Source organism: Cucurbita moschata, unplaced genomic scaffold (genome assembly GCF_002738365.1).
Source record: "Cucurbita moschata cultivar Rifu unplaced genomic scaffold, Cmos_1.0 Cmo_Scf00010, whole genome shotgun sequence".
In the NCBI taxonomy this organism is placed as follows: Eukaryota; Viridiplantae; Streptophyta; class Magnoliopsida; order Cucurbitales; family Cucurbitaceae; genus Cucurbita; species Cucurbita moschata.
In genome coordinates, this window is record NW_019268526.1 from 1,525,505 (window position 1) to 1,549,417 (window position 23,913).

General features: G+C 34.6%; 5 protein-coding genes across 7 annotated transcripts in view; 3 read left to right on the plus strand and 2 right to left on the minus strand.

Moving 5' to 3' along the window:
• LOC111449113 overlaps window positions 1-3,829 on the minus strand; it is a 5,085-nt gene extending 1,256 nt beyond the window's left edge. For both annotated transcript variants that reach the window (XM_023088984.1, XM_023088985.1), the window contains exon 1: window positions 3,645-3,829. The gene's annotated coding sequence lies outside the window, so the exon portion shown is untranslated. The remainder of the gene's footprint in view (window positions 1-3,644) is intronic.
• Window positions 3,830-8,620: 4,791 nt separating this feature from the next.
• LOC111448856 (transcription factor HBI1-like) lies at window positions 8,621-11,452 on the plus strand. 2 transcript variants are annotated; one of them, XM_023088630.1, is made up of 5 exons: window positions 8,621-9,143; window positions 9,899-10,033; window positions 10,114-10,188; window positions 10,958-11,071; window positions 11,172-11,452. In XM_023088630.1, the coding sequence occupies exons 1-5, from the start codon at window positions 8,832-8,834 to the stop codon at window positions 11,256-11,258; spliced, it is 723 nt and encodes a 240-aa protein (XP_022944398.1). In that variant the 5' UTR covers window positions 8,621-8,831; the 3' UTR covers window positions 11,259-11,452. The 2 variants fall into 2 exon arrangements, with proteins under 2 accessions (XP_022944398.1, XP_022944399.1); XM_023088631.1 differs by lacking the exon at window positions 10,958-11,071.
• Window positions 11,453-12,422: 970 nt separating this feature from the next.
• Window positions 12,423-14,749, minus strand: LOC111448293. Its single transcript, XM_023087789.1, has 5 exons — window positions 14,272-14,749; window positions 14,101-14,180; window positions 13,904-14,022; window positions 12,689-12,765; window positions 12,423-12,571 (listed from the first exon to the last, which is right to left on the minus strand). The coding sequence occupies exons 1-5, from the start codon at window positions 14,501-14,503 to the stop codon at window positions 12,546-12,548; spliced, it is 534 nt and encodes a 177-aa protein (XP_022943557.1). The 5' UTR covers window positions 14,504-14,749; the 3' UTR covers window positions 12,423-12,545.
• Window positions 14,750-16,578: 1,829 nt separating this feature from the next.
• LOC111448290 (probable pinoresinol-lariciresinol reductase 3) lies at window positions 16,579-19,661 on the plus strand. The gene is made up of 5 exons (XM_023087785.1): window positions 16,579-16,913; window positions 17,015-17,149; window positions 17,499-17,736; window positions 17,851-18,054; window positions 19,367-19,661. Exons 1-5 carry the CDS (start codon window positions 16,731-16,733, stop codon window positions 19,537-19,539), a joined length of 933 nt encoding a protein of 310 aa, XP_022943553.1. The 5' UTR covers window positions 16,579-16,730; the 3' UTR covers window positions 19,540-19,661.
• Window positions 19,662-21,117: 1,456 nt separating this feature from the next.
• Window positions 21,118-23,496, plus strand: LOC111448291 (isoflavone reductase-like protein). The gene is made up of 5 exons (XM_023087787.1): window positions 21,118-21,427; window positions 21,714-21,848; window positions 21,980-22,217; window positions 22,685-22,888; window positions 22,988-23,496. The coding sequence occupies exons 1-5, from the start codon at window positions 21,245-21,247 to the stop codon at window positions 23,152-23,154; spliced, it is 927 nt and encodes a 308-aa protein (XP_022943555.1). The 5' UTR covers window positions 21,118-21,244; the 3' UTR covers window positions 23,155-23,496.
• The last annotated feature ends 417 nt before the right edge of the window (window positions 23,497-23,913 follow it).

The following is a 23,913-nucleotide window of genomic DNA, read 5'->3' on the forward strand; positions in this document are numbered from 1 at the left end:
TTTTTTTTTTTTTTTTTTTTTTTTTGTAAGAAAAGAATCAAATTTCATTGATGAATGAAATAAAGTGTGTCAATATATTCCAACAATCAAAAAGTGTTGATAAGATAAGGAATCAATACAAGGGGAATAAGATTCGAATTACCTTGCTGATCGAATATCTCAAGACAAGAACACTTGATTGAGATTCGAATCACTCCACAAGCAAGATCGATCATGTCTAGCTTGAATGATTCTTGTTGATCAAATATCTCAAACACTTGTTTGAGATTCGAATCACTCCACAAGCAAGATTGATCATGTCAAGCTTGAATGATTCTACATGCAACCTAAACTACATAGAGTTGCAAAGAAACTTAGCAATTGGCTAAAGAAAAAGCACAAATGCTTCTTTTACTATATTTTCCAAGTCTCCTTACAAATACAACATACATGGCTTTATATAGCCTCAAAATGAAACTATTAAAGGCATTCCAAAAGTTGTAACATTCATACTTAATGACCATAATTAGCCATTATGTAAATGTAACCTAAAGTAAATAAAATGTCTTAAAATACAAAAACTCTAAATTACTCAAAATTACTCTAAATTGTAACCCACCCAAAATTTATAACCATCAAACTTCATTCCTCTTAATGTGACATGAATTGCAACCTCTTTTGATAATTTTGACAACATTTTCTTCACATCTTCATTGAAGTATATTGTATGAATGATGTCTCTTGGTTCATATCAAGTGTATTACAAGAAAGATCTCGTTTTGGAAATTAAAGAAGGTTGCTAAAAGAGTGTTTACATTTACACCAACGAATTAGGAAGTATCGAACTGTTAAAAAAGTGTTTGGCCAGGGCAGGTTTTCATGATAAGGTTGAGATGGAGCAGCTTCCTTCCTTTGTTGCTCAGCTAAAAGAGATGGATAGGTTGGAGGGTGGTTCTTTATCCATAGAACAACGAACTACTTGGTATCAATTCCGAAAATATTGAGGATGTGTTGGCTATGGACAGAAGAGGTTATTAAGCTTGATTTGGAGAAGGCATTTGATAAGGTAGATTGGAGGTTTCTTGATGCTATTCTCAAGGATAAAGGTTTTGGTTCCCTTGTCACTTTTCTGTTTCCAAAGGTGGACGGCATACTTTTATACAAGCCACTCTTTCTAATATGCCTATCTATTACCTTTCCATGTTTCATCTCCCGTCAAAGATTGCTAACATGATGGACAAACTTCTTGGAGATTGTTTTGGGAAGGTACGCAAGGAAGGTGGATGCATGACGTTAATTGGTTAAGAACTCAGCTCCTTCAACTTTTGGGTGAACTTGGTATTGGTAATCTTAAACGGAATGAGGCTCTCCTTGCTCAATGGATTTGGTGTTGCTAAATGAACTTCATGTGGGGCCAACTTATAGTGGCTAGTATTCCTCTTTGGATGCAGATTGTTTTTGGCTTACTCCTATTGTCATGGGTTCTTTCAAGTTCCCTTAGTGTTTCATTAGTTTGACTGTCTCTCTTATTCATGATCATATCCAATATCGAATAGGTCAAGACCTTCATACGATCTTTTGACACTTGGCTTAATGGGGAAGTTCTTGCTACTGCCTTCCCTCCTTTGTATCAATTCTCAACTAGGTCGAGAATTCTTCTCAACATGCTTGGAATTTGAGACTTCTAGAGAAATCTTAATGAATCTCTCCAACCATTTATCATCAGTTATAATGAGGAATACAAATGATTCTGAGTATTGGCCTTTATTCGGTGATTTGGCAGGATGAAGTTCTTCTATGGGAGCTTAGTCGCCTATTCTTAGAATCTTTCTTTCACTTCAAAATTTTATCCCATTTTTCCATTTTCAAATCTCCATTACAGTGCGAAACTTGAGCTGTCTCACCGTCTTCTTCGCTCCTCTCTGTTGCTTCTAACTGTTCTTCTGAATGTCCGTGACAAAATCATCTTCTCACCATATCATAATTTTTTCTTCTAGTCTTCTTGGTTTTGGGTTTCTTTCGACGCAATGGCTAGAAAGGAAGAGCTAGTGGGACGAGCAGAGGAGCGTAATCCACCATTAGTGGCAGAGATGGGGAGCTCTGTTGTTGAAGCTTCTAACCCTTCTTGTGCCGTTGAGGTACTGTTTTCAGTGTGATTTTGGTTTCCAGTGCAGTTTAGTTCTTGGGATAAAGTTGTTTTTTGAGATCAAATTCTGAAACATGGTAGCAATTTTTGAGGTTTTATCATTTGGGTCGTCAAAACATGGTGTTTTTTTTCTTTTTTTTTGTTAGGAGTTGCAATTGTATAGGTTCGTGGTGGTTTTTCCCCCTTTGTTTGGTGAAGATGAGGGAAAACAGATGCGTGATTTCGCTATCTTAGTGATTATACGATGGTTTATAACAACTATGATGGATTTAGCACTGGGCAAGCACCTGGGGAAATACTATCTATAGTATGATCTAAGACATCAAATTATTACTTTTTTGGCTGGGATTCTTTCATTTGTCCTTTTTTCTTTCAGCTTATGAGGAAGACATGCAGATAGGGTTCAAACTCCAAGCCATCGATGAAGTAAAGAAACAGAAGAAAGGCTCCAATTCGTTTATTCTCACCAAATAAAATATGCATTCATTCCATATTGATCGTGGGTTGTTCCATCTACATCATAAATATGAAGCAAAATAATACAATGCAACACGAAAATAATCCCCCAACTAAATTAAGTGTGGATATTGTAACGGCCCAGATCCACCGCTAGCAGATATTGTCCTCTTTGGGCTTTCCCTTTCAGGCTTCCCCTCAAGGCTTTAAAACGTGTCTGCTAGGAGAAGATTTCCACACTCTTATAAATGATGTTTTGTTCTCCTCTTCAACCAATGAGAGACATCACAGATATAATGATCCCACCAATCAATTCCTACCTTTTTTTTTTCTTTTATTGAATAGCATAACATTTCTATCAAAAGATAAGGCATCTTTGGTTGATTTTTCAATTTCATCCTCTTAACATAAGATCCTTACTCAAGTTTCCTTACCTATCGCTACTGGCTACCCACACTCTCTCACTATTTCGTATGCGTATGCACATTTTCAGTTACCTCTATACCATTTGAACGCCTTCTCTGGGCTGATCTCTAATCACAAACATTTCCCTCATAATCTCTATCTGTACATAGTCTTCTCTCAGTAACACATCTTCAATTAGTTTCTTTCTACACACCTATCAGTAGATTCTAATCTCTCTACTATTGAAAGTGTCCACCAATAAAATTGTAGCTCATTATGAACCCAACTGTTCGAGGAAAATACATAATCAAAGAAATTGGAGAAAAACACGACCAGAGAAGAAAATCATCAAAGAAAACTGGAGCTGAGAGCATCTGAACGAGCACACTGCCAAACTAACCTATCCGAAGAATCAAAGCAGAGAAGAAAAGAGAAAGGGAAAATGAAATTATGCAAAATTTGTGGAGAAGTAGAAAGGGGAAGCAAGTGCCGGTGGGGGGCAGAACACGCAAACAAAATCTATGGCTCCTTGAAAGCCAAGACAATCAAAATCGAGCGAAGAAGTAAAAATCAAAATCAAAATCGCAATCAGCAGAGAAATCAAAACCAAATCAAACTCCCGATACCAGGGAAACTAAAATCGAGCAATCAAACTCACCGTCGATGTGTGTGTTTGGCGACCAACGAGCAGTTGCAGAAGAATTCCGAGCGGCTGTGACAGGGAGAGGGTGCCGGAGGGCGATTGCAGCAACGAAGACGATAGGGTTTAAGAACAAAAACTGGGTTTAGGGAACGAAAAGGGAGACCTGGTCGTGGCTCTGTCTGGGCCGCGAAAATGGCAGAGATAATAATTGTTATTATAATTATCATTAAAATAAAATATTTTAAATTGTTATTAACGTGTCCCTAAATAAATTAAGTATTTTATTAAACAAAAATTAAATTTGTGCTTAATTGAATTAAAAATTTTAATTTGTAATATAATATTTATTTTCTTATTTTCTTCCAAATGATATCGAATGCAAAATTTAAACTTAACACAAAATCACGAGCGTGTCTAAACTTCTAAATCTTACACGAGCCTGCCTCGCCCTCCTTGTACTAACAAGTTCCTCCAATGGCTTTTGTATTCATAGAAAGCCACTGAGGACAAGCACCATAACAGTCTCTTAACTTCAGGTTGGATAAGAGCGTTTATATGATCGGATAACTTAACTAACTCGAAAATAGAGTTATAATCCAACCCAACCATACTTTTAAGATTATTATGAAGACTATTAACATTTATTACCGAGATTAGTGATGGGTTGTGAGTTATAAATATTTTATATTTATAATTTATCAGATTTTAGTTATTAATGTAACATGTACTATGATAAATAGATGTTTCTTAAATAATTAAAAAATAAAACAACTCCTACCGTGTTTTGTTGGGTTTGTTGGGATATGGATATAGGTAAAAATCGGGTAGAGATATATACGGTAGATATTACATAAAGATCGGGTACCTATATTTGGTAAACTGAAACTATATATATAATCCATTAGACAGTGCTCTCAAAATGTACTCTCTTCGTTCTATTATATGTTATTGTACATGCCTGAGTTTAGCCAATATTCCTCTTTGAATTTTGTCTCTATGTTATTTGTGTTCATCAACATAATCACTATCGGTCTAACTCCTCTCTTTCTATAAAATACACCATAATCTATCGTACCGTTCAAGTACCTTAAAACCCTTTTAGTTGCTGTAAAATGTTGTTGTGTTGGACATGTCATAATCTATCGTACCGTTCAAGTACTTTAAAACCCTTTTAGTTGTTACAAAATGTTGTTGTGTTAAAATACCATCCGAATTGTAAGCATTTGTCTGCTCACTGGAACTGCTTTTGAATCCTTTCTTGATGAAGTAGGATTCTATTCGACTAAACTAGGTTCGAGGTGCTTGTTTTAATCCGTAAAGAGCCTTTTGGAGTTTGTACACCGTCTCCTCACTTCCTTTTTTTTCTCATAGCCTTTTGGTTGTTCAACAAAAATATCTTCTTTTAACTTGCCAGATAAAAAAGCTGATTTGACATCTAACTCTAACTTATAGAGTTTCCAACCTTTTTGGGCGGCAAAAACAATGATCATTCTCATAGTATCCATTATGACCACAGGTGCGTACACTTCTGTATAATCAATTCCATGTTCTTGTGTGTGGTCTTTTACGACCAATCTTGCTTACTCCTATTTTCTTTGCTCCAACTAGTAGAACCATCGAATTCCATGTTTGATTTTTTTCGGATTTGATTTCTTCATCCACAGCCAATCTCCATTTTGGGCTTTTGACAGCTTCCTCAAATTTACGGGATCTGAAATCATCAAGAATGCCACATTTTCTTCATCCTCTTCAGATAAGCCTTCACCGGAATTATAATCTACTAACCATACAGGTGGATGTCGATTTCTCCCCTCCTTATTGTCAAATCTAGTACAACAGTTACTCAAAAATTGTTTTCAGCAACTGGTTCAATTGTTTCAGCAACCGATTCAGCCGTTTCCTCTGTGATTTCTCCTCCTTCGACTGTATTATCAATTTCAATATTTTCCCTCAGTCCAATTTTTTCCGTTGCTCTCCATTTACCCATTTTTGGAAATGGAGTTCGATGTTGTTTGTTGTTCATACATGCCTCACAGGTGGTGTTTGGAGCTACAATTTGCAACAGGCCTATCACCATGTTTTTATGTTTCAAGATGCACAAGCCTTTGTAGCCGAGATGACCATAACGATGGTGCCAAAGTGTTGACTGATCCGTATTTGAAACTTGGAGGCATCTTTCTTCATTTGTTGTGGTAGATAGTTCAGTAAGCAAAATAAACTTCTGATTTGCACTCATAATTGACTCGACTATTTTTCCTTTTTGTGGATGAATTGTTACATACACCATCTTTAAACAGCACTGCTACTCATTTTTCTTGCAGTTGTCCAACGCTCAAGAGATTATTCTTGAGTTCAGGTACCCAATACATATTACTGATAGTACAACGAACCCCGTGCAAAGTTAATTTTACTGCACCATTTCCCATAACTTTTCATACTTGTATTATTTTCAAGTTTGACAAGGTCGAAAAATGTCTTATCTAAACTTGAAAACATACCTTCACTTACACACATATGGTTTGAGCAACCAGAATCTAAGAACCAAACATCACTCCTTTTTGCTTCGTGTCTTTCCATATGAGCCATAAACAACATTTCGTCCTCTTCTTAAATTCTCTCATTAAGAAGAGATTTCTTCACTTCTTGATTTCCACCAAATTTTCGCTTCATTGAGTCCCAAACAATCTTGGCTGTGCGACGATCCAAGATTCGTTCAAAGACAGTACGATCAATTGCTTGGAAGAGGTAATGCTTTACTTGGTGATCTTTGAGTCTAGCATCATCAACGTGACTCTTTTGTGCGTCAGTTAGCACTGTTCGTTCTGAGAAACCAATCTCCACCACACTTCATAGACCCTTTGCTCTGAGCAAATTTTTCATTACCTCACTCCAATGATTATAGTGACCATCGAAGTGAGGGATCTTCGCTAAAGTTTTGTCTTTACTCATACTCTCTCTATTTGATCGCTCAAAATTTGCAGCTCTGATACCGATTCTTAGATTTTGACATAACTAAGCTAGAAACATAAACAATTGAAGTTTGACGATGATATTATTGAATACCTAAAAATATTTTAACTATTTTGATCTAATCAAATTCTTTTAACACGGTCATCAACATTTTGAGTTAGTCTAAAAGATTTCTCGAACCCAACCCATATACATCCCTAACATGGGAGGCGACCCAACCTCGTGCTTCAACCTGTCATGTTGCCCACTCACTTCAATGAGTCGAATCGTACAATTATAATTCATAGTATATATTATATTCCGTGTCAACGATTAAAACATGATTTTGAAGAGCATAGAGACAAAAGAGGATGGTAAAAAAACAGTGTAAAAGGGTAAAATAAATAAATAAGGCAATAAAAACATGTTAAAAATCAATAATACACTCTTGAAATACATGTTGATTATGACACATAGCAATGAAACACCTTTTTTTAAAAATAAATTATAAATATTTTTCATATAAAGGTGCAAACTTTACCTGAAATTTACACATGGTTGGGAATTTATGTACATCAACAACAATAATTGGTTTCTTTTTTCGGTACACGGTTCAGATAATGTTGAACTTATCAACTAAGCTTACGTAGTTGAAACCAATTTGAACATAGCTCAATGAACAAGATAATAATAATTATCATTCTAAATGTTAATCCTCGATCTTCTATTTCGACAACTGTTGACTAAAAGATAAAACGTTTATGTAATTAATCTAATGAAATCTGTAAAAAAAAGCGCTGGTATATAATTTAACTAGCTAACTCGAGAACATAGTTATGAGATCTTACATCAGTTAGAGAGTAGGACGAAATATTGCTTAAAAGAGTGTGGAAACCTCTTCGTAGCAACGTATTTTAAAACTGTGAGACTGATGATGATATATAACAAGCTAAAATGAACAATATCTGAGTCAGTAGTGGGCTTGAGTTGTTACCATAATTCAACTGATCAAAACATATGTACTAGAGATTAAGTGATCAGATGTTCGAATAATCTCCGATAAAGTCGGGTTTTTTTTTTTATTTTCTAATAATCTAAACAAAAAGAAGGGAATCTATATATATATACATATATATATATAAATTCTTTTTGTAGTCCTTGCATGAGTAGTTATCAAACCATTTAAAGCTTTTGCCAACACAACATGTTACCTCACTCCATGAGTCCTTTTCCATTGGTTTTTTTTTTTTTTTACCCCAAGTAATTTCACTTCAACTAGGGTTTATTACTGGATGTTTCTTTTAACTCTCACGTTTTTTAGTCGTAAAATTACGACTCGTATGTAAAGGTTTCAATAGTCAAGATTATAGCACGTGTAAAATCATGTGTAATAATAAAAATGTTCATTTAACTTGTAGAGTTGGGATCTCACGAGCACCTGTCCCAAACAAGTCAAGAAATTCCAATTCAAATAGGGAATAAGGGAAGGATCGGATAGAAATTTCTCCTTATTAGCTAAATAGGGTCGGGGACGACCCCATTGTCTTCACCCCGTAGGAACTACGAGATCACCCCAAGGACGCCTTCGATAAAGATTATATTTCCCGCTACGCTAAATCTATAATTTAACCAGTGTAGTATGTAATTTGAGTTAAAAAGTACATTCATCGGAGAAAGTAACACATGAACAATAATAAGTATTCGTTACGTTAATTTATTCATCAGTGTGTCAATATATCTGTACATCGTTAGTAGATATTGTCCATTTTGGCCCGTTACGTTAATTTATTCATCAGTGTATCAATATATCCTCCTTGACACACCGCCCAGTGTCGGGCTCTGATACCATTTGTAACTACCCAAGTCCACCGCTAGCAGATATACCTATTTGACGTCATATTAATTTAAATAATTTTTACAATTATTTATTTACATATTTTAATGAAAGAAATAATAATAGAAAAACAAAAGTAAATTCATATCAGACTTGACCCATTCTATTCACAAACGACTCCTCTGAATCTCTGACGGAATTCCCCCGGTCGCTAATAAAGCAATTTACTAAAATAGCCACGTGGCCGTCACGTCACCGGCCCCACCGCCCATGACATCGGCTCTGTTTTTCTCCGTCATAACGTCCGCCGTTGCTGTCAGAATTCGGTGACGCACATATTTATAAATGGCATCTCTTCCACTCACTTTCTTCAACAACAAACAAAACCCATTAACTCATTTGCGCCGCCGACCGGAGACATGTTCGCGGCGGAGACGACAGTGTCGGAAACACAAACGGGTCGAGTAAAATGGCGGCGAACAGACGGCGATTGCAGGAGCTTGTGCTCTGTCTCGACTCCGGCGAGCCGGGTCGAGCATTTTGAGGATCTGATGGCGGCCGGAGGTTGGCCGGAGCTGCGAAACAATCGGAGTGGATCGAGAAACCAGAAGAGGAAAACAGAGACATCGAAACAGAGTTCAAAAGATTGTAAAGAAGTTCAAAAATTGGATTATGTTCATGTCAGAGCACGTCGAGGCCAAGCCACCGACAGCCATAGTCTTGCCGAAAGAGTAAGAATCCGGTCGTGTTTTTAAATATATTTTTTCTCAAAAAAAAATATTTTTAAATTTTTTAAAATTTTAATAATATTCTAAAATATTATTATTGTAATACCAAATTTACTAAAATTATAATATACGGACAAAAACTATAGATTATCTCGCTCATAAAAAAATTTATATATATATTTTTAAAATATTTAAGGACATTAACGTTATTTTTTAAAGTTTATATGTTTTTTTGAAATGTGGTAATGATGGTTTCGTTCACGTACCAACGATATATATATTTTTTAATTTAACGAAAATTTTAAAAATTTAAGGAAAAAAGTTTATATATATAAAAAAGGTTATTAATGAAATTTTTTAAAATTTAAAAATATTATTAAAATATTTTTGAAAGTTTAAAGGATATTTTTAAAACAATTTTAAAAGTCATCTTAGACTAAAATAAAAAGTATTTTTTAAATATTATTGAATATTTTCTTAAATGTGGTACTAATGTATCCGTTCATATATTAATTAGTATTTTTGAAATTTTAAAGAAATTAAGGTATTAATGAAATTTTTAAAAACTCGAAAATATAATCAAAATACTTTTAAAATAAATATATATATATATTCTTAGTTCAATTTTTTTTCTTAAATTGATGGATATTTTTGAAACGTGATACTATTAGTTTTGTTCAAAATATTTTGAAAGATTTAAAAAATATTTAGAGGTATTTTTGAAACAAAGTATCTGTTTGTTTGTCGGGAATTGACAGGCAAGAAGAGAGAAGATAAGTAAGAGAATGAAGTATTTGCAGAATTTAGTACCTGGGTGCAACAAAATCACTGGAAAAGCTGGAATGCTCGATGAAATTATAAACTATGTTCAATCTCTACAGCAACAAGTCGAGGTCATAAATTCATCCAAATAAATAAATCAACAATTTTTTTTTTTTTTTCCACTAAAAGTTTTGATTTTTTTTTTTTTTAGTTCTTATCCATGAACTTGGCTGCTCTGAATCACGAATTCGATCTCGTCAATGTCCATGACCTCTTTGTCGAGCAGGTGAAGATTGTTCGTTTCAAAAATACTCTTGAACTTTTAAAAGTTTTATTCATTCGTACTCTTAAATTCTTTAGAGATTTCAAAAATGCCATTAACTTTTAAAAGTTTTGCGGTCCGTTTAAAGGATAAGGGTATTTTTGAATTTTTTTGAAAATTGAGGTAAGGAGTTTTGAAGGTATTTTTATTAATTTAACGTTAACTATTTAACTACGCTTAGGTTGGTGTTTATTCCATTGTGTTAAAATATATACTATTTTGTGACGTAATTAATAAAATATAGGGTAAATTACAGTTTTGACCTTTGAAGTTTGAGCAACGTGATGATCGTGTTCCTATTTCTTCTAAAAACCTCATCTAGATTTAGGCAAGGAATGCATGTTCTTGTTTCATTATTTGGGAGACGATAGCAGGAGATGGGAGCCAGTCCAACCTATTGCTAGTAGATATTGTCCTCAAGGTTCTAAAATATATCTATTAGGGAGAAGTTTCCACGTCATTCTAAGAAATATTTTGTTCCCTTCTCCGGTCGATATGGGATCGCCACTTTTTATTATAAAAAAAGACGTCACGTCAAGAGACCGAATTAGATGATTTTCTGACCTCGAGAATAAGATCGTTCGATTTTAAAACCTAGAGACAAAATTATCCCGACGTTCAAATTTAGAGACTAAAAATGTAATTTTCTCTTAAAAATCTAAATAATTACTTTTAAAAAAAAAACAATAATTTTCATTCAAAGTTCTAACCATTTTTTCGTCAAAATTTACAGGTGTTTCCGACGATAGAAATCTCACCTGAAACGACTAATTACTCGTCCAACTTTAATAAACTCGAAGTCGGCTCGAGCTCGAGCTCTTTAACAATCCCAGAAACTTCATTTACTGTAATTTCCTTTCTCAATTTCTTCTCTCAGCTTCATATTCTTCGTTTTTTTTTTTTTAATTTTAATTTTTACTTTAATGGTTTTTTCTTCTTTTCTATAGCATTTTGAACACTCTTCAACTTGGGGAGGTGATTTACAGAGTCTTCATGGTATGAGCTTTGAAGAAGAAGGACCGCCATTGTTGTAGCCATCAAGCTTTTTAACGCAGCAATGTTCATACATTGAAGATGAAAATGAAACATTTCTAGATCAAAAACATGTTCCATTTTAACGTTAAATTAGTATTTCAGTGTCTAATTATGGTAGAAATATTGTTTAAATGCTAATTTAGTGTTATATGTTTTATTTTTATTAATAAAAATTATTATCGGGTTTTGGTTGTCGGAATGAACAATCTCTAGCTATTTGCTTAAATCGAGAAAAAAAAAACAATGATTTAAAGTTATATATCGGGTAGAATTTAATCGAATTTAGAACTAAAAGAGAATAAATTTAAAAAAAAAATTAGGAACTAATTCACAGACTCAAGACCTACACGTAAAAATTAAAGAGTCAACATATCGTGAGATCTCACATTGGTTAGAGAGAAGTTCACGGCGTTTTAAAACCGTGAGGTTGACAGCGATACGTAACGGGCCAAAACGGACAATATTTGTTTGCGGTGGGCTTGGACGATTACAAATGATATCAGAACTAGAGACTAGCGATGTGCAACGAAGATGTTGGCCCTCAAGGGGGTAGATTGTGAGATCCCACCTCGGCTGGAGAGGAGAACAAATTATTCCTCACAAGGGTGTAAAAACCTCTCTCTCCAATAGACGCATTTTAAAATGTGAGGCTGACGGCGATACATAACAAGATAAAGCAGACAATATCTGTTAGCGGTAGACTTAGGATGTTACAATATCTCTCGACACAACCACATTCACTCATCGAAGTAATCTTCGATCCAAAAACTTGAAATGTTGATCTTCCTAACATGACATGTCAAACAAACAAAGATGAAGGCACAAACGATCCCTCCCAATCCCAAAGAGACAACCTATCTCTCGACACAACCACATTCACTCATCGAGGCACTTTCGAGTCAAAAACTTGAAACATTGATCTTCCTAACATGACATGTCAAACAAAACAAAGATGAAGGCACGAACGATCCCTCCCAGTCCCAAAGAGACAACCTATCTCTCGACACAACCACATTCACTCACGAGGCACTTTCGATTCAAAAACTTGAAATATTGATCTTCCTAACATGACATGTCAAACAAACAAAGATGAAGCCACGAACGAGCCCTCCCAGTCCCAATCATTATACGATATTTGAAGATTCAAAAGTTGGAAGAACAAGAACAAGAACACGAACACGAACACGATAGACAGATACATTAATCATATTCTTACAACCCTAAAACTTTAATGCTAAAACCAAAAAAGAACACAGAGATTGAGAATGAAATGATGAAGTTGGCATTCAAATCACAGATGCTTCTCCAGCTTCTGTCACAAATCAACAACAGAATTCCAAACTCAAAAACAGAATCAAAAACAGAATGAAATGATGTTTGAAGCTTTAATCTGTAAGCAAAAGGATTCAAAATTCCCCTTTATGGTTACCTTTTCCAGGAACTATAATAACAGGTGCTGATTTGCAGTTGTGGAAGACATGCTCACTCACACTTCCCTGCAGAACGCTGGAAATGAAAAGGAACAAACAAAGCCAATTCCAATCATTACAAAACAGATCTACTTTGTCTTAATGTCTCTAAATGAACTGTGTTTTTTGACTCCTAGATGTCAAGCCTGATGTTCTATATGAACTGTGTTTGATTAGAAGAACATGGATTTGTGTATGTTATATAGAAGCGATTCTCGTCGTCTTTCTTGAATGTAGCAACCAACTTTCGATTGTAATGAGGTTGTTTCTCTCTGGATGATGAAGCTTATCTCCAACATCTCATTGCTCGACCTTGATATGTGTTAATTTGAAATTCAAAGCTTGTCTCAATATCGTTACAAGCGAACGCCAAAACAACTTGTGTGAGATCCCACATTGGTTGGAGAGAGGAACGAAGCATTTTTTATAAGAGTGTGGAAACCTTTCCCTAACAAACGCATTTTAAAACCTTGAGAGAAAGCCCAAAGAGGACAACATCGGTTAACGGTGGGCTTGTGCTATTACAAAAGGGAACGAGTACCTGAGAGGACGCTGGACCCTGAAGGGAGTGGATTGTAAGATCCCATGTTGTTAGATAGGGGAACGAAGCATTCTTTATAAGGGTATGGAAACTTCTCCCTAACAAACGCGTTTTAAAACCTTGAGAAGAAGCCTAGAAGGGAAATCCCAAAGAGGACAATATCTATTAGCGGTGGGTTTGGACAGTTACAAAAGGGGAATGAGTGCTAACAAGGACACTGGGCCCCTAGAGAGGGGAACAAATCATTCTTTATAAGGGGGTGGAGCAGAGATAAAGCCCAAAAGGGAAAGCTCAAAGAGGACAATATCTACGAGCGGTGGGCTTGAACTATTACAACTTGGCCCTAAATATCAGGTCAATTACTACACCACAATACACTCCGGGGTTTCATGAATCCAAATTTACGTAGCTAGTGATAAACAAAACCGCATATCAAATCTAGACTCGACTTCTTAACCCCGAAGTAAAATACCCTAGAGTTTCTAATTCGAATTGGTTCAAAAGTTAGTCAAGATCTTTGTCTTTTTGCAGTGCATTCATCCAAAACATTAAATGTCATAACCAAAACACATGAATCATCAAGTAAGCTAAATGATTGATCTCCCAAGGAATCAGCAAAGTTCATCTATTATACCTTTGAATCAAGCTTCTTCCTCTAGTGCCCATAACAACAGCAGCAGGCTTCAACTTCTCTGCTTCCTTACAAATAATCTTCCCAGCATCTCCCTGCACAATCCTTGCCACAGTCCTCACCTGAGCAACAAAAGAACAAACCCAATGAGTACTCAATTGCAGCCAACATCAGCAGAGCAGCACTCAATGAGTACTCACCATGGCAACCTCAAAGGCCTCCACCGCAAGCTTCTCCATCAGCCCCTGACTATACTCATAAACCAATTCATTCTTCACATCTAATTAAACAAAACAATGGAATCAGTGAAATGGGGATTTCTGGATTAGGGTTTTTTTTTCTTTTTGTATTTGATTTGAAGGATTTGTTACTGGAAACGGCGTGGACGAGATGGATGGTGTCGGCAAGGCGGCAGAAATGGATTAAAGCCCAATCGAAAGCGTGTTTGCTGTTGGGACCATGATCGACGGCAACGAGAATGTCTCGGCCACGACGTCTCACCGCCGTCTCTCTCTCTAGCTCTGGCTCCGGCACTACCGGGATCAGCGACGGAAGCCGGACTTCTCTCCAGTTGTATTCTTCCTCCTCCTCTAACGTATCCATCGGAGAGAAAACAAGACGATCAAGAACTTGCGATGGGGTTGGAGAATCGATCGGAGAGATGGGAAATCGGTGGTGGGTAGGGCTTTAAAATGGTGGCCGGAATCAGAAGAGTTGGTGGCGAAATGGATCTTTTGGATTGAATTGCTTTTTGCAGCCGCCTAATCCGAAGAAATTTCGACTTCGATCGCTTCTAGAAGGCCGCCCATTTCTATGAAATTACAAATTTATGTCCAATAATTATTAAGAACACGAGCAAAATCGAGTTGTCTTATTGAATTATTGTTCATTGTTCATTAAAATGCTTAATTTTATAATAATTATTTGTTGAGAATATAAAATAAAAATATGGAAAATAAAATTAAAAAATGTTATTTTGGAATATAGATATATAAAATATTATTTTAAAAAAAGCTATGAATGACACGTGGCACCATAGAATTAAGCCAAGTGGTTGTGCTGACGTGGAGATTTTGGCGGGGCCGGTATTCGGTTTCATACCTACCATTACCAACATCTTTCGACTCAAAATTTATTTTTCTAATAATTAGGAATTAGGAATCTTAATTAAACAAGTCAATTATTAAGTGTATATAAACTAGGCTTAAAAATCGTGTTGTAAATAGGATCGTTATTACAGTTACATGGGTCGGTATCTGTTAATGGAAAATCTTTCTATCGTATACCTAGTTTTGACCGTAAAATTTATAGAGTTCTTGTAGTACGTCATCGTGATTGTCTATTTTTTTTAGTACAGCGTGAATGTGCAGCGATTTGAACTTTTGATTTCTTGAGAGTTTGTGATATGAACCACGACCCAGTAATTTCTATACCTCAAGATCCAATTACAAGGACGAGAGACAAGAAGTTACAAGTTTTGTACACTTATACCTCAAGTTTTCTAGAAGATGTTGTAGATCTTTCTTATATATTGTGCATAGCTTCAAGATAATGATGTATTAAATGCACTTTAATGCACTATTTAAGGTTATATTATAACCCAAGTAGGTTACCATATTCCATAATTAACTCGTCATTTTAATATGGAGGTTATGTGTCACATAAGTTAAGGTTGTCAAAGGCTATATAAAACCATCTTTTTTTTTCCTATGAACATTACATTTTTTTAATGTAAAATAATATAGTTCTATTTTAGCTTTGTTGAGGGCTAAGTTTTTACTCTGTAAATTTTTGTGCTTATAACTTAAATGACACGTGCATGCTAGAGTCATTCAAACAGTATTGATCAAACCTTTTATGGAGCGATTCGAATCACGAGTTTTCTTTACTCTTAATCTTGATCGTCAAGATAATCTGTTACAAAACTTTCCCTTGAGTTGATTCTATATCAACTTGGACGTTATAAATGTCAATTGCTATTAAACTACGCTGATTTTGATTGTATCTTGGTTCATGTTGTACACAAGTGGTGATTTAAACGAGGTATTCCTAAGCAACAATTATACCTAAAGACACGAGTATTCAATACCGGTTTTCTCCTTATTTTTTATCTTTATTTATAAATTTATATTAATTATTTAATTAATTAATCCACTTGCTTTGCCATAATTAATATAATTAATTATTTGATTAAAATAATTTAATAATATTTTATTTTAATATTGATTTCAAATAAATCTTTACTATAAGAACGAATTGCCTTATTTACCAAAATTATTCATTAATTAACCTACCTAATTAATTAATTAATTATATTCTTTTTCTTACATTTTTACAAATATTTTTTAAATTTTAATGCAAAAAAAGAACTTGATTATTTATTTATTTATTTAATATAATGCTTCATTCTTACCGTTGAATTTATTAGATTAAAAATTGAAATATGAAAGATTTATTACCATTTTTAGTAAAAAGTAAAAGGTTAATCGGTAAAATATTTATTTATTTATTTATTTTTAAATATTAAATTAAATTTTGTAATTTAATTTCAAAACATATCTTTAAAATATTATTTTATTAGAATTGTGAGAGAATAAATAATTAAATAAAACTATGTAATTGTATCTTAATAAATAAAAAATAATAAATTCAAATGGTTCGTTTTTGAGCTTATCCGATTTTTGGGCGCCTTTCTCATTTACTTTTTACATTATTCGGTCAAAAAGCCTCTCGCCGGCGAGGAGAAAGTTCAGCATCAATTCCAAATTCCCTGTCAATTTGCTCTTCGTCGGCGGTGGAGGTTTCCACATTTCTCCGATTCAGCTCGAAAATGGAGGAGAAGAGCAAGGTTCTGATCATAGGAGCAACAGGTTTCCTAGGGTTCCATTTGGCTCAAGCCAGCTGCAATTTTTCTCACCCTACGTTTGCTTTAATAAGAGATTCTACCTCCTCTTCACCTACTAAACTAGACAAGCTCCGAGCTCTCTCCGATGCCGGGGTTCAATTCCTCAAGGTTTGTCTCTTCCTCTCATTCTTGAACTATGTATATAGTTATTGTTCTGCAGCTTTTTCTTGCTGGAGACGACACTGATTTTGAGTGTTTTTAAATGTTAGGGTTCTCTGGATGACGAAGCTAGCCTGATGGAAGCTGTTAATCAAGTTGATGTGGTCATTTGTGCTGTTTCGTCTAAACAGGCGTTGGACCAGAAACTTCTGATTCAAATCATCAAACAAAATGGATCGATTAAGGTAAGTAAGTATGGATTGATTTGATTTTTTCCATGTAATTCGGGCACATTTCTGCTAGATACCATTTCAAAGTTGCTCTGCGAAATAAACAAAATCGGAAAAGAAATTGAAATCTCATCTGGCTCACGGCATTGAACCTCATACTCCAGGAAAAAAATTTGTGTCAATCTGTTTGTTGAGGTTGTAGATCGATGTAATGGATTTTATGTGCTTCTAGTATGATCATAGTCCTAAGGTATATAATCTGCAATTTAGGATCTTACTCTTTGAAATTTGAGTGATATTTATCGGATAGCTTAGTTGCTTTCACAAATATTTATGGTTGTTTGTTTGTTTGTTTACGCTGCAGAGGTTTATTCCATCAGAATTTGGACTTGATCCTGATAAGGTTCAAATATCAAACATGGACTACGACTTCTATGCCCGCAAAGCTGAAATTCGTCGGCTGGTTGAAGCTGAAGGCATTCCATATACCATAATTTCTTGCAATTTTTTCATGAGTTATTTACTTCCTTCCCTTGTTCAACCAGGCATGAAAATTCCTCCAAGGGATAAGGTGACAATATTTGGTGATGGGAATACTAAAGGTTTGTCTACAAAAACACTGAAGATTACGCATTGATTTCTTTTGGATGCTAATAAATTTAATCCTTGATGTCGAGAAAATAACAATTAGTTGATGGTTTATGATCATACTGCAGGTGTATTTGTGAAGGTCAGTGATGTTGCTGACTTCACAATTAGTGCGTTGGATGATCCACGCACATTGAACAAGGTAGTTTATCTAAGGCCCGAAGGAAATGTCTATTCCTTGAATGAACTGGTTGAGATTTGGGAGTGTAAAATTGGGAAGAAGCTTGAGAAGAATTATGTATCAGAAGAGGAGCTGCTGAAGAAAATTGAAGGTACTGAATTTCATTTCAAATGAACCTTGAATTGTGAAATTTTGCTTACGACCATAAACTTCTGTTCTTGACTATAATCATGAATGATGTATGTTAACTGAATGCAACGATGACTTGGAATAAATATAAGTTTCTTAGTCCCAGCTGACCGTAGTTAAATGCAGTGATTCATTACTCATGACCCAATTTGCAGCTGAAGGATTAGATGGTTTACATTGCTAGTGTAACGACCCAAGTCCACCGCTAGTAGATATTTTCCTTTCGAGCTTTCCCTCAAGGTTTTAAAACGTGTCTGTTAAGGAGAGGTTTCCATATTGTCCTCTTTGGGCTTTTCTTTCGAGCTTTCTCTCAAGGTTTTAAAATGTGTCTGTTAAAGAGAGGTTTCCACACCCTTATAAAGAATGTTTCATTCTCCTCCCCAGTCAATGTGGGATCTCACAATCCACTCCCTTCAGGGCCTAACTTCCTCGCTTGTAATAGTCCAAGCCCACCGCTAGGAGATATTCTCTTCTTTGAGCTCCCCCGTAAGGTTTTTAAAACACGTCTACTAGGGAGAGGTTTCCACTCTTATAAAGAATGTTTCATTCTCCTCTCTAACTGATGTGGGATCTCACAATCCACCCCCCTTCAGGGCCCAGTGTCCTCGCTGACACTCATTCCCTTCTCCAATCGATGTGGAACCCCCAATCCACCCCCCTACCATCACTGATACTTGTTTCTCTCTCCAATTGATGTGGGGTCTCACAATCCATCTACCTTCGGGGTCCAACGTCCTCGTTGGCACTCGTTCCTCTCTCCAATCAATGTGGGATCTCATAGCTAGTGAGTGCAAAATGCTAAAATTTCGACCTTCTTGGGATGTTTTTTTTTTTTTTTTTTGTATTCCCTGTGTTTTCATTTTATCTCAGTGAAAGCTTGCTCGACCATTCAACTCTATGCCATATAGACCAATTGGATGGGCCAAGTATCGCTTACAAATTCTTTAAGGTGAGTTAAAAGCTTTAGAGGCCGATAGATAAACCTGATATTCGTTCTTTTAGCAACTTGGAAATATTTTCTGTGTAACGGCTCCCACCACTCACATATATTGTCTTTTTTTGAGCTTTTCCATTCACACGTCCCTTTAAGGTTTTTCAAACACGTTTGTTAGGAAGAGGTTTTCACACCCGTATAAAGGATGCTTCATTCTCCTTCTCAATCGACGTGGGATAAGTATGGTAGAATTGAATGGTCAATCATTTGGATATTCAAACATATAGCTGCTCGATGATGTTCCACTAATTGCTGTTTTGATTCTTAATTGTGATCGCAGAGACTCCTTACCCTGACAACATGGAGCTCATTTTCATATATTCTGCATTCATAAAGGGAGATCAAACGTACTTTGATATCGAGGCATCATCAAATGGTGTTGATGGTTCAAAATTATATCCACAACTCAAGCATACTACGATTAGTGAGTTTCTGGACACCCTATTGGAATGATCTTCCAAGTTCTTATTTGGTTAGCATTTGGTTTTTCCTTTTTTTTAATGAAAGTAAAAACTAACTTTCATTAAAAGAAAAATAATAATGAAAGAACATAAAGATATTTGATTTTAGGAGTACTATTGTTACTATCTATTAACATCATCACGAAAATATTGACGCGACGTGTTCATTTAATTTGTCTAATTGCTTTCTTATTATATCGCATCAAGTTCATCTCAATTTGTGAATCCGAGCCTAGTTTAGTAAATTCGTAGATTCAATTCCCAAAATAATAGTAAAAAAAAAAAAAAAAAAAAAGTCTATCTCAACTTAAAAAATATTTTTATCTCCTTAGAAGTATCTTTTTAAGTCATTTAATGGAAACTAAGAATGCTAACATAGTTAATTCTTGGATCGAACCAAAATTAGAATTAAAAAATATACAAAATACATTTAAATTTTCAAAAATTTCGTAATATTTTAAACTTTAAAAAAAAAAAGTAAAAAATAAAAAACTCCGGTCGGTTTTTTTTAATGTAAACTATTAATATTTTGACTCAAAATATTCTTGAACTCTTAAAAGGGTTTCAAAAATACCTTTTAATTTTTACAGTAATTTCAAAATATCCTTAAATTTTAAAAAATTTCATTAATATCAAATTTTTTTTAAAAAATAAAAAAAAATACTAGTAAACTTTCAATTGTAACATCAAAAAAGAGATAATCTATAAGGGGTGGACAGACCATTTTCGTCCATGTATTAAGAGTTTAAAAAAGGTTAAAGGTATGACTAAAAAAATTAAATTCAAAGATATGTTGGAAGCCCTATTTTTTAAACAAAATATTAGCGATTTTCATACAAAACTAATTATGATCGTGTTTTTTAGATTTTTTTAAAGTTTAAAAAATATTATTAAAACTTTATAAGTTTATAAGTATTTTTGAAATCAGAAGTATTTATATATATATTTATGGTAGTATTTCTAGCAATTTTCTAAGTCGGCCAATGTTGACCTTCTAGAAGAACTTTCAATAAAGTCGGCGGCGGCGGCGGCGGCGGCCATTCTTCCCCCACCAACCCACGTGTCTTCTGTCTTTTTTATATTTTATTTTAATCGAATCTTAAGCTAATTAAAAACAGTTTTAAATAATATATTTATTCGTTCACAATGTTTGCTTTTATTTATTTATTTATTTTTAAGATAATTTGAATTATCTGAACCTGGATGGTTCTTATTTTTTAAAAATTCAAATATTTCCTTATTAAAATTAAAATTATTGCAAATAAAATGTAAAAAATCAAACAATTTTTTAAAGAAAAAATAAAATAATTATCTAATTAGATTTTAATTAATTGGTAATAAATTTCAAATACTCAATTAAGTTTTAATTAAAAATTAAAACTTGGTTCGGGCAGATGGAATCTTTTACTTTAAAATTTAATAAATTGATTAAATTAGTAAATTATAAATTTAAAAGTATAAAAAAAATAAATAGGGTCTTAAAAAAAGCATGTAGGGGTAATTTTGACATTTTAACATTATATATATATATATTTATATTTATATAAATACGGGAATTTCGAACTCCGAAGTCCCCATTCGTCAAAGCAATATTTCTGGACAACGAAAAAGGAACTCTTCCTGTTTCTTCTTCTTTCTTTTTGCAGCTCGCCGGTAGTTCTCCGATCAGGTATTTATTCGCCGGAAACCTTACTTCGATGGCTCAGAATCTCAAGGTTCTAATCATTGGTGGAACTGGTTACATCGGAAAATTCATTGTACAAGCTAGCGCCAAAGCCGGTCATCCTACCTATGCATTGATCCGCAAGTCTTCGCTCGGAAGCTCTGCCAAGTCTCAAATCATCAATCATTTCAAAAGCCTTGGTGTTAAGTTCCTCTTCGTAAGTTTACTGTCCTCTATTTCTCGGAATTTTGTTGTTTCGTTGCTCAGAATTTTTGTGGAATCCTTTGCTGAATAATGTGCCTGATTTTCTTGTTTTACTATTTTGTTTGCGAATGAGTAAACTGAGTTTGATTTGATTAAATCGAAGTGATTACTTGTAATGCATCATATACTGGTGGTTCTTTTTAGTTGTTCTCATTGTAAATTCTGTGGAATCAAAATGAATTTTCGGAGTGGAAATTGTATTGTTTAATTTCGCTAAAACGCTGATATGATTGGGGCAGGGCGATCTCTTCGACAATGAGAGTTTGGTTAAGGCGATAAAGCAGGTTGATGTGGTGATATCCACCCTCGGTGGTCATATGGTTCCCCATCAGCATAAGATCCTATCTGCTATCAAACAAGCTGGCAATGTCAAGGTAACCTCATTTCCCTGCCAATCTTTATCTACATTTTGCCTACAACTATGCCATGGATTGTTGCAATATGCATTCTGCTATAGAGTTTGTGTGTTTTGGAAATTTTGAGCATTGGAATTTGTGTGGTACAGAGATTCTTTCCTACGGAATTCGGCAACGATGCCGATCACATCGACGCGGTGGAGCCAGCAAAATCGATGTACACTGCAAAGGCTGAATTTCGTAGGGTTGTTGAGGCTGAGGGAATCCCACACACATTTGTGGTATGCAATTTCTTCGATGGTTACTTCCTTAGCAACTTGTCTCAGCCAGATGCATCCGTCCCACCTAGAGACAAAGTCGTAATCTTAGGGGATGGAACTCCCAAAGGTACAAATATGTTAACTGCATCCTCTCAAGTTCTTATTGAACCTTTTGTTTTGTTGGATTGATTGTTGTCCACTACTATTATCTCATTTTCTGGAGTTGAAATGGCTTCCAAAATAGTAACCCCCCTGGATATTCAATAGATATTGATGCGTTTCATTGGCTTTTCATTCATCAAAAACTTATGCATAACATAGACACATATTGTATATTATTGGCTGCAGTATGAGTTTGGTTTCAATAGCCTCCCACTCTGTTCATTCTGTATCTGTTTTGTTAGCTGAAGTAGTGATTTACAACAAGGAAGAAGCTCTTCTAATGAACAAAACTTGTACACACACACACACACACACGTTATAAATAATTGACTGCAACATGAAGCATCATTCGTAACCAGTTTCTTGAAGGGAGATATCGAGTTTGTTTCGTCGTTCACCCTATTCATTATGTGTCTGTTTTGTTTGGTGAAGTGATTTACAACAAGGAAGAAGACGTTGGGACGTACACCATCCGAGCCATAGATGATCCAAGAACCCTCAACAAGATCATGTACATTAGACCCCCAGCCAACATCTACTCGACCAATGATCTGGTCTCGCTGTGGGAGAGAAAAATTGGCAAGACTCTTAGAAGGGTCTATGTCCCAGAGGAGGAGGTGTTGAAGAACATCCAAGGTGGGTTTTACCAAACAACAACTTTTCAATTCATAATCTGTCATGCTTCTAAAACACAGACTGATTAACACATTTGTTTTTGCTAATCATCTCTTGCAGAGGCCTCATATCCACTTAATATAGAATTGGCACTCTGTCACACTGCACAGGTGAGGGGATCTCAAACTAACTTCGATATTGAGCCATCTTTTGGAGTGGAAGCTTCAGCGCTGTACCCAGATGTTCGATATACAACTGTGGAAGAATACCTCGACCAGTTTGTCTAAATAAAATCAAACAACCCCCATACCCTTTTTCCCTTGATCTTTTTGGTATAATGGGTGTACGAAGCTGTGTTCTATAGTTATGTATAATAAGTAAATGTTCTCATTTGAAAGCAGAGGTTCTTACTGATGGCCTCACCAACCCACAATTGCCTATTTTTGAATGAGTGCATTTCCTCTGACAGTGAGTGTTGGAATGTTGACCAATCTGTACGGTTAGCGAAATAAAACTGTTGAAGTTAATTGTCTCACTTCACCGGTTTTATTAGATTAGGTTTTACTTAGATTATTATTGTTGTGATGAGTTCAATTGGAATCAAACGTTTTTCATTTGGGTTGAGAATATATATTTTATCTCATTTGAGCTATATATTTATATTCGCTTTTAATAGTAAATTTTTAATTATATTATTTGATGTATGAAATTTTACAATTTTAGTCCATAAATTTTTATTATTTATGCCTAATAGGTATATGAACAATCGTCAAAGTATCTTATAGGCTTTGAACTTATTATAATTTTGTGTATATTGGATGGTTCTACCTTTAAAAATGTATAATAAATTCATGAAACTTTTAATTTTGTGTCTATTAGATATTTGACACGTTCTAATATGTTTTTAAATTAACACATAAAAAGTTCAATTTTGTTCTAAGAATACATTAAACTTTTAATTTTGTATCAAATAAATTCATGTACTTTAAAAATATATATAAAATACACCTATTGATACACAAGAATTTTTTTTTTTTTTTTTTTTT

Excerpts from the sequence above, each read along its gene's own strand:
- LOC111448293 (XM_023087789.1), bottom strand. The coding sequence starts at position 14,503 with ATGGATACGTTAGAGGAGGAGGAAGAATACAACTGGAGAGAAGTCCGG. Across the intron at positions 14,023-14,100 it reads AGGCCTTTGAGGTTGCCATG|GTGAGGACTGTGGCAAGGAT; the intron begins GTGAGTACTCAT and ends TTTGTTGCTCAG. Across the intron at positions 12,766-13,903 it reads GGAAGAAGCTTGATTCAAAG|CGTTCTGCAGGGAAGTGTGA; the intron begins GTATAATAGATG and ends TTTCATTTCCAG.
- LOC111448856 (XM_023088630.1), top strand. The coding sequence starts at position 8,832 with ATGTTCGCGGCGGAGACGACAGTGTCGGAAACACAAACGGGTCGAGTA. Across the intron at positions 10,034-10,113 it reads CTCTACAGCAACAAGTCGAG|TTCTTATCCATGAACTTGGC; the intron begins GTCATAAATTCA and ends TTTTTTTTTTAG. Across the intron at positions 11,072-11,171 it reads TCCCAGAAACTTCATTTACT|CATTTTGAACACTCTTCAAC; the intron begins GTAATTTCCTTT and ends TCTTTTCTATAG.
- LOC111448290 (XM_023087785.1), top strand. The coding sequence starts at position 16,731 with ATGGAGGAGAAGAGCAAGGTTCTGATCATAGGAGCAACAGGTTTCCTA. Across the intron at positions 17,737-17,850 it reads TGGTGATGGGAATACTAAAG|GTGTATTTGTGAAGGTCAGT; the intron begins GTTTGTCTACAA and ends ATCATACTGCAG. Across the intron at positions 18,055-19,366 it reads GCTGCTGAAGAAAATTGAAG|AGACTCCTTACCCTGACAAC; the intron begins GTACTGAATTTC and ends TTGTGATCGCAG.
- LOC111448291 (XM_023087787.1), top strand. The coding sequence starts at position 21,245 with ATGGCTCAGAATCTCAAGGTTCTAATCATTGGTGGAACTGGTTACATC. Across the intron at positions 21,428-21,713 it reads TTGGTGTTAAGTTCCTCTTC|GGCGATCTCTTCGACAATGA; the intron begins GTAAGTTTACTG and ends TGATTGGGGCAG. Across the intron at positions 21,849-21,979 it reads AACAAGCTGGCAATGTCAAG|AGATTCTTTCCTACGGAATT; the intron begins GTAACCTCATTT and ends TGTGTGGTACAG.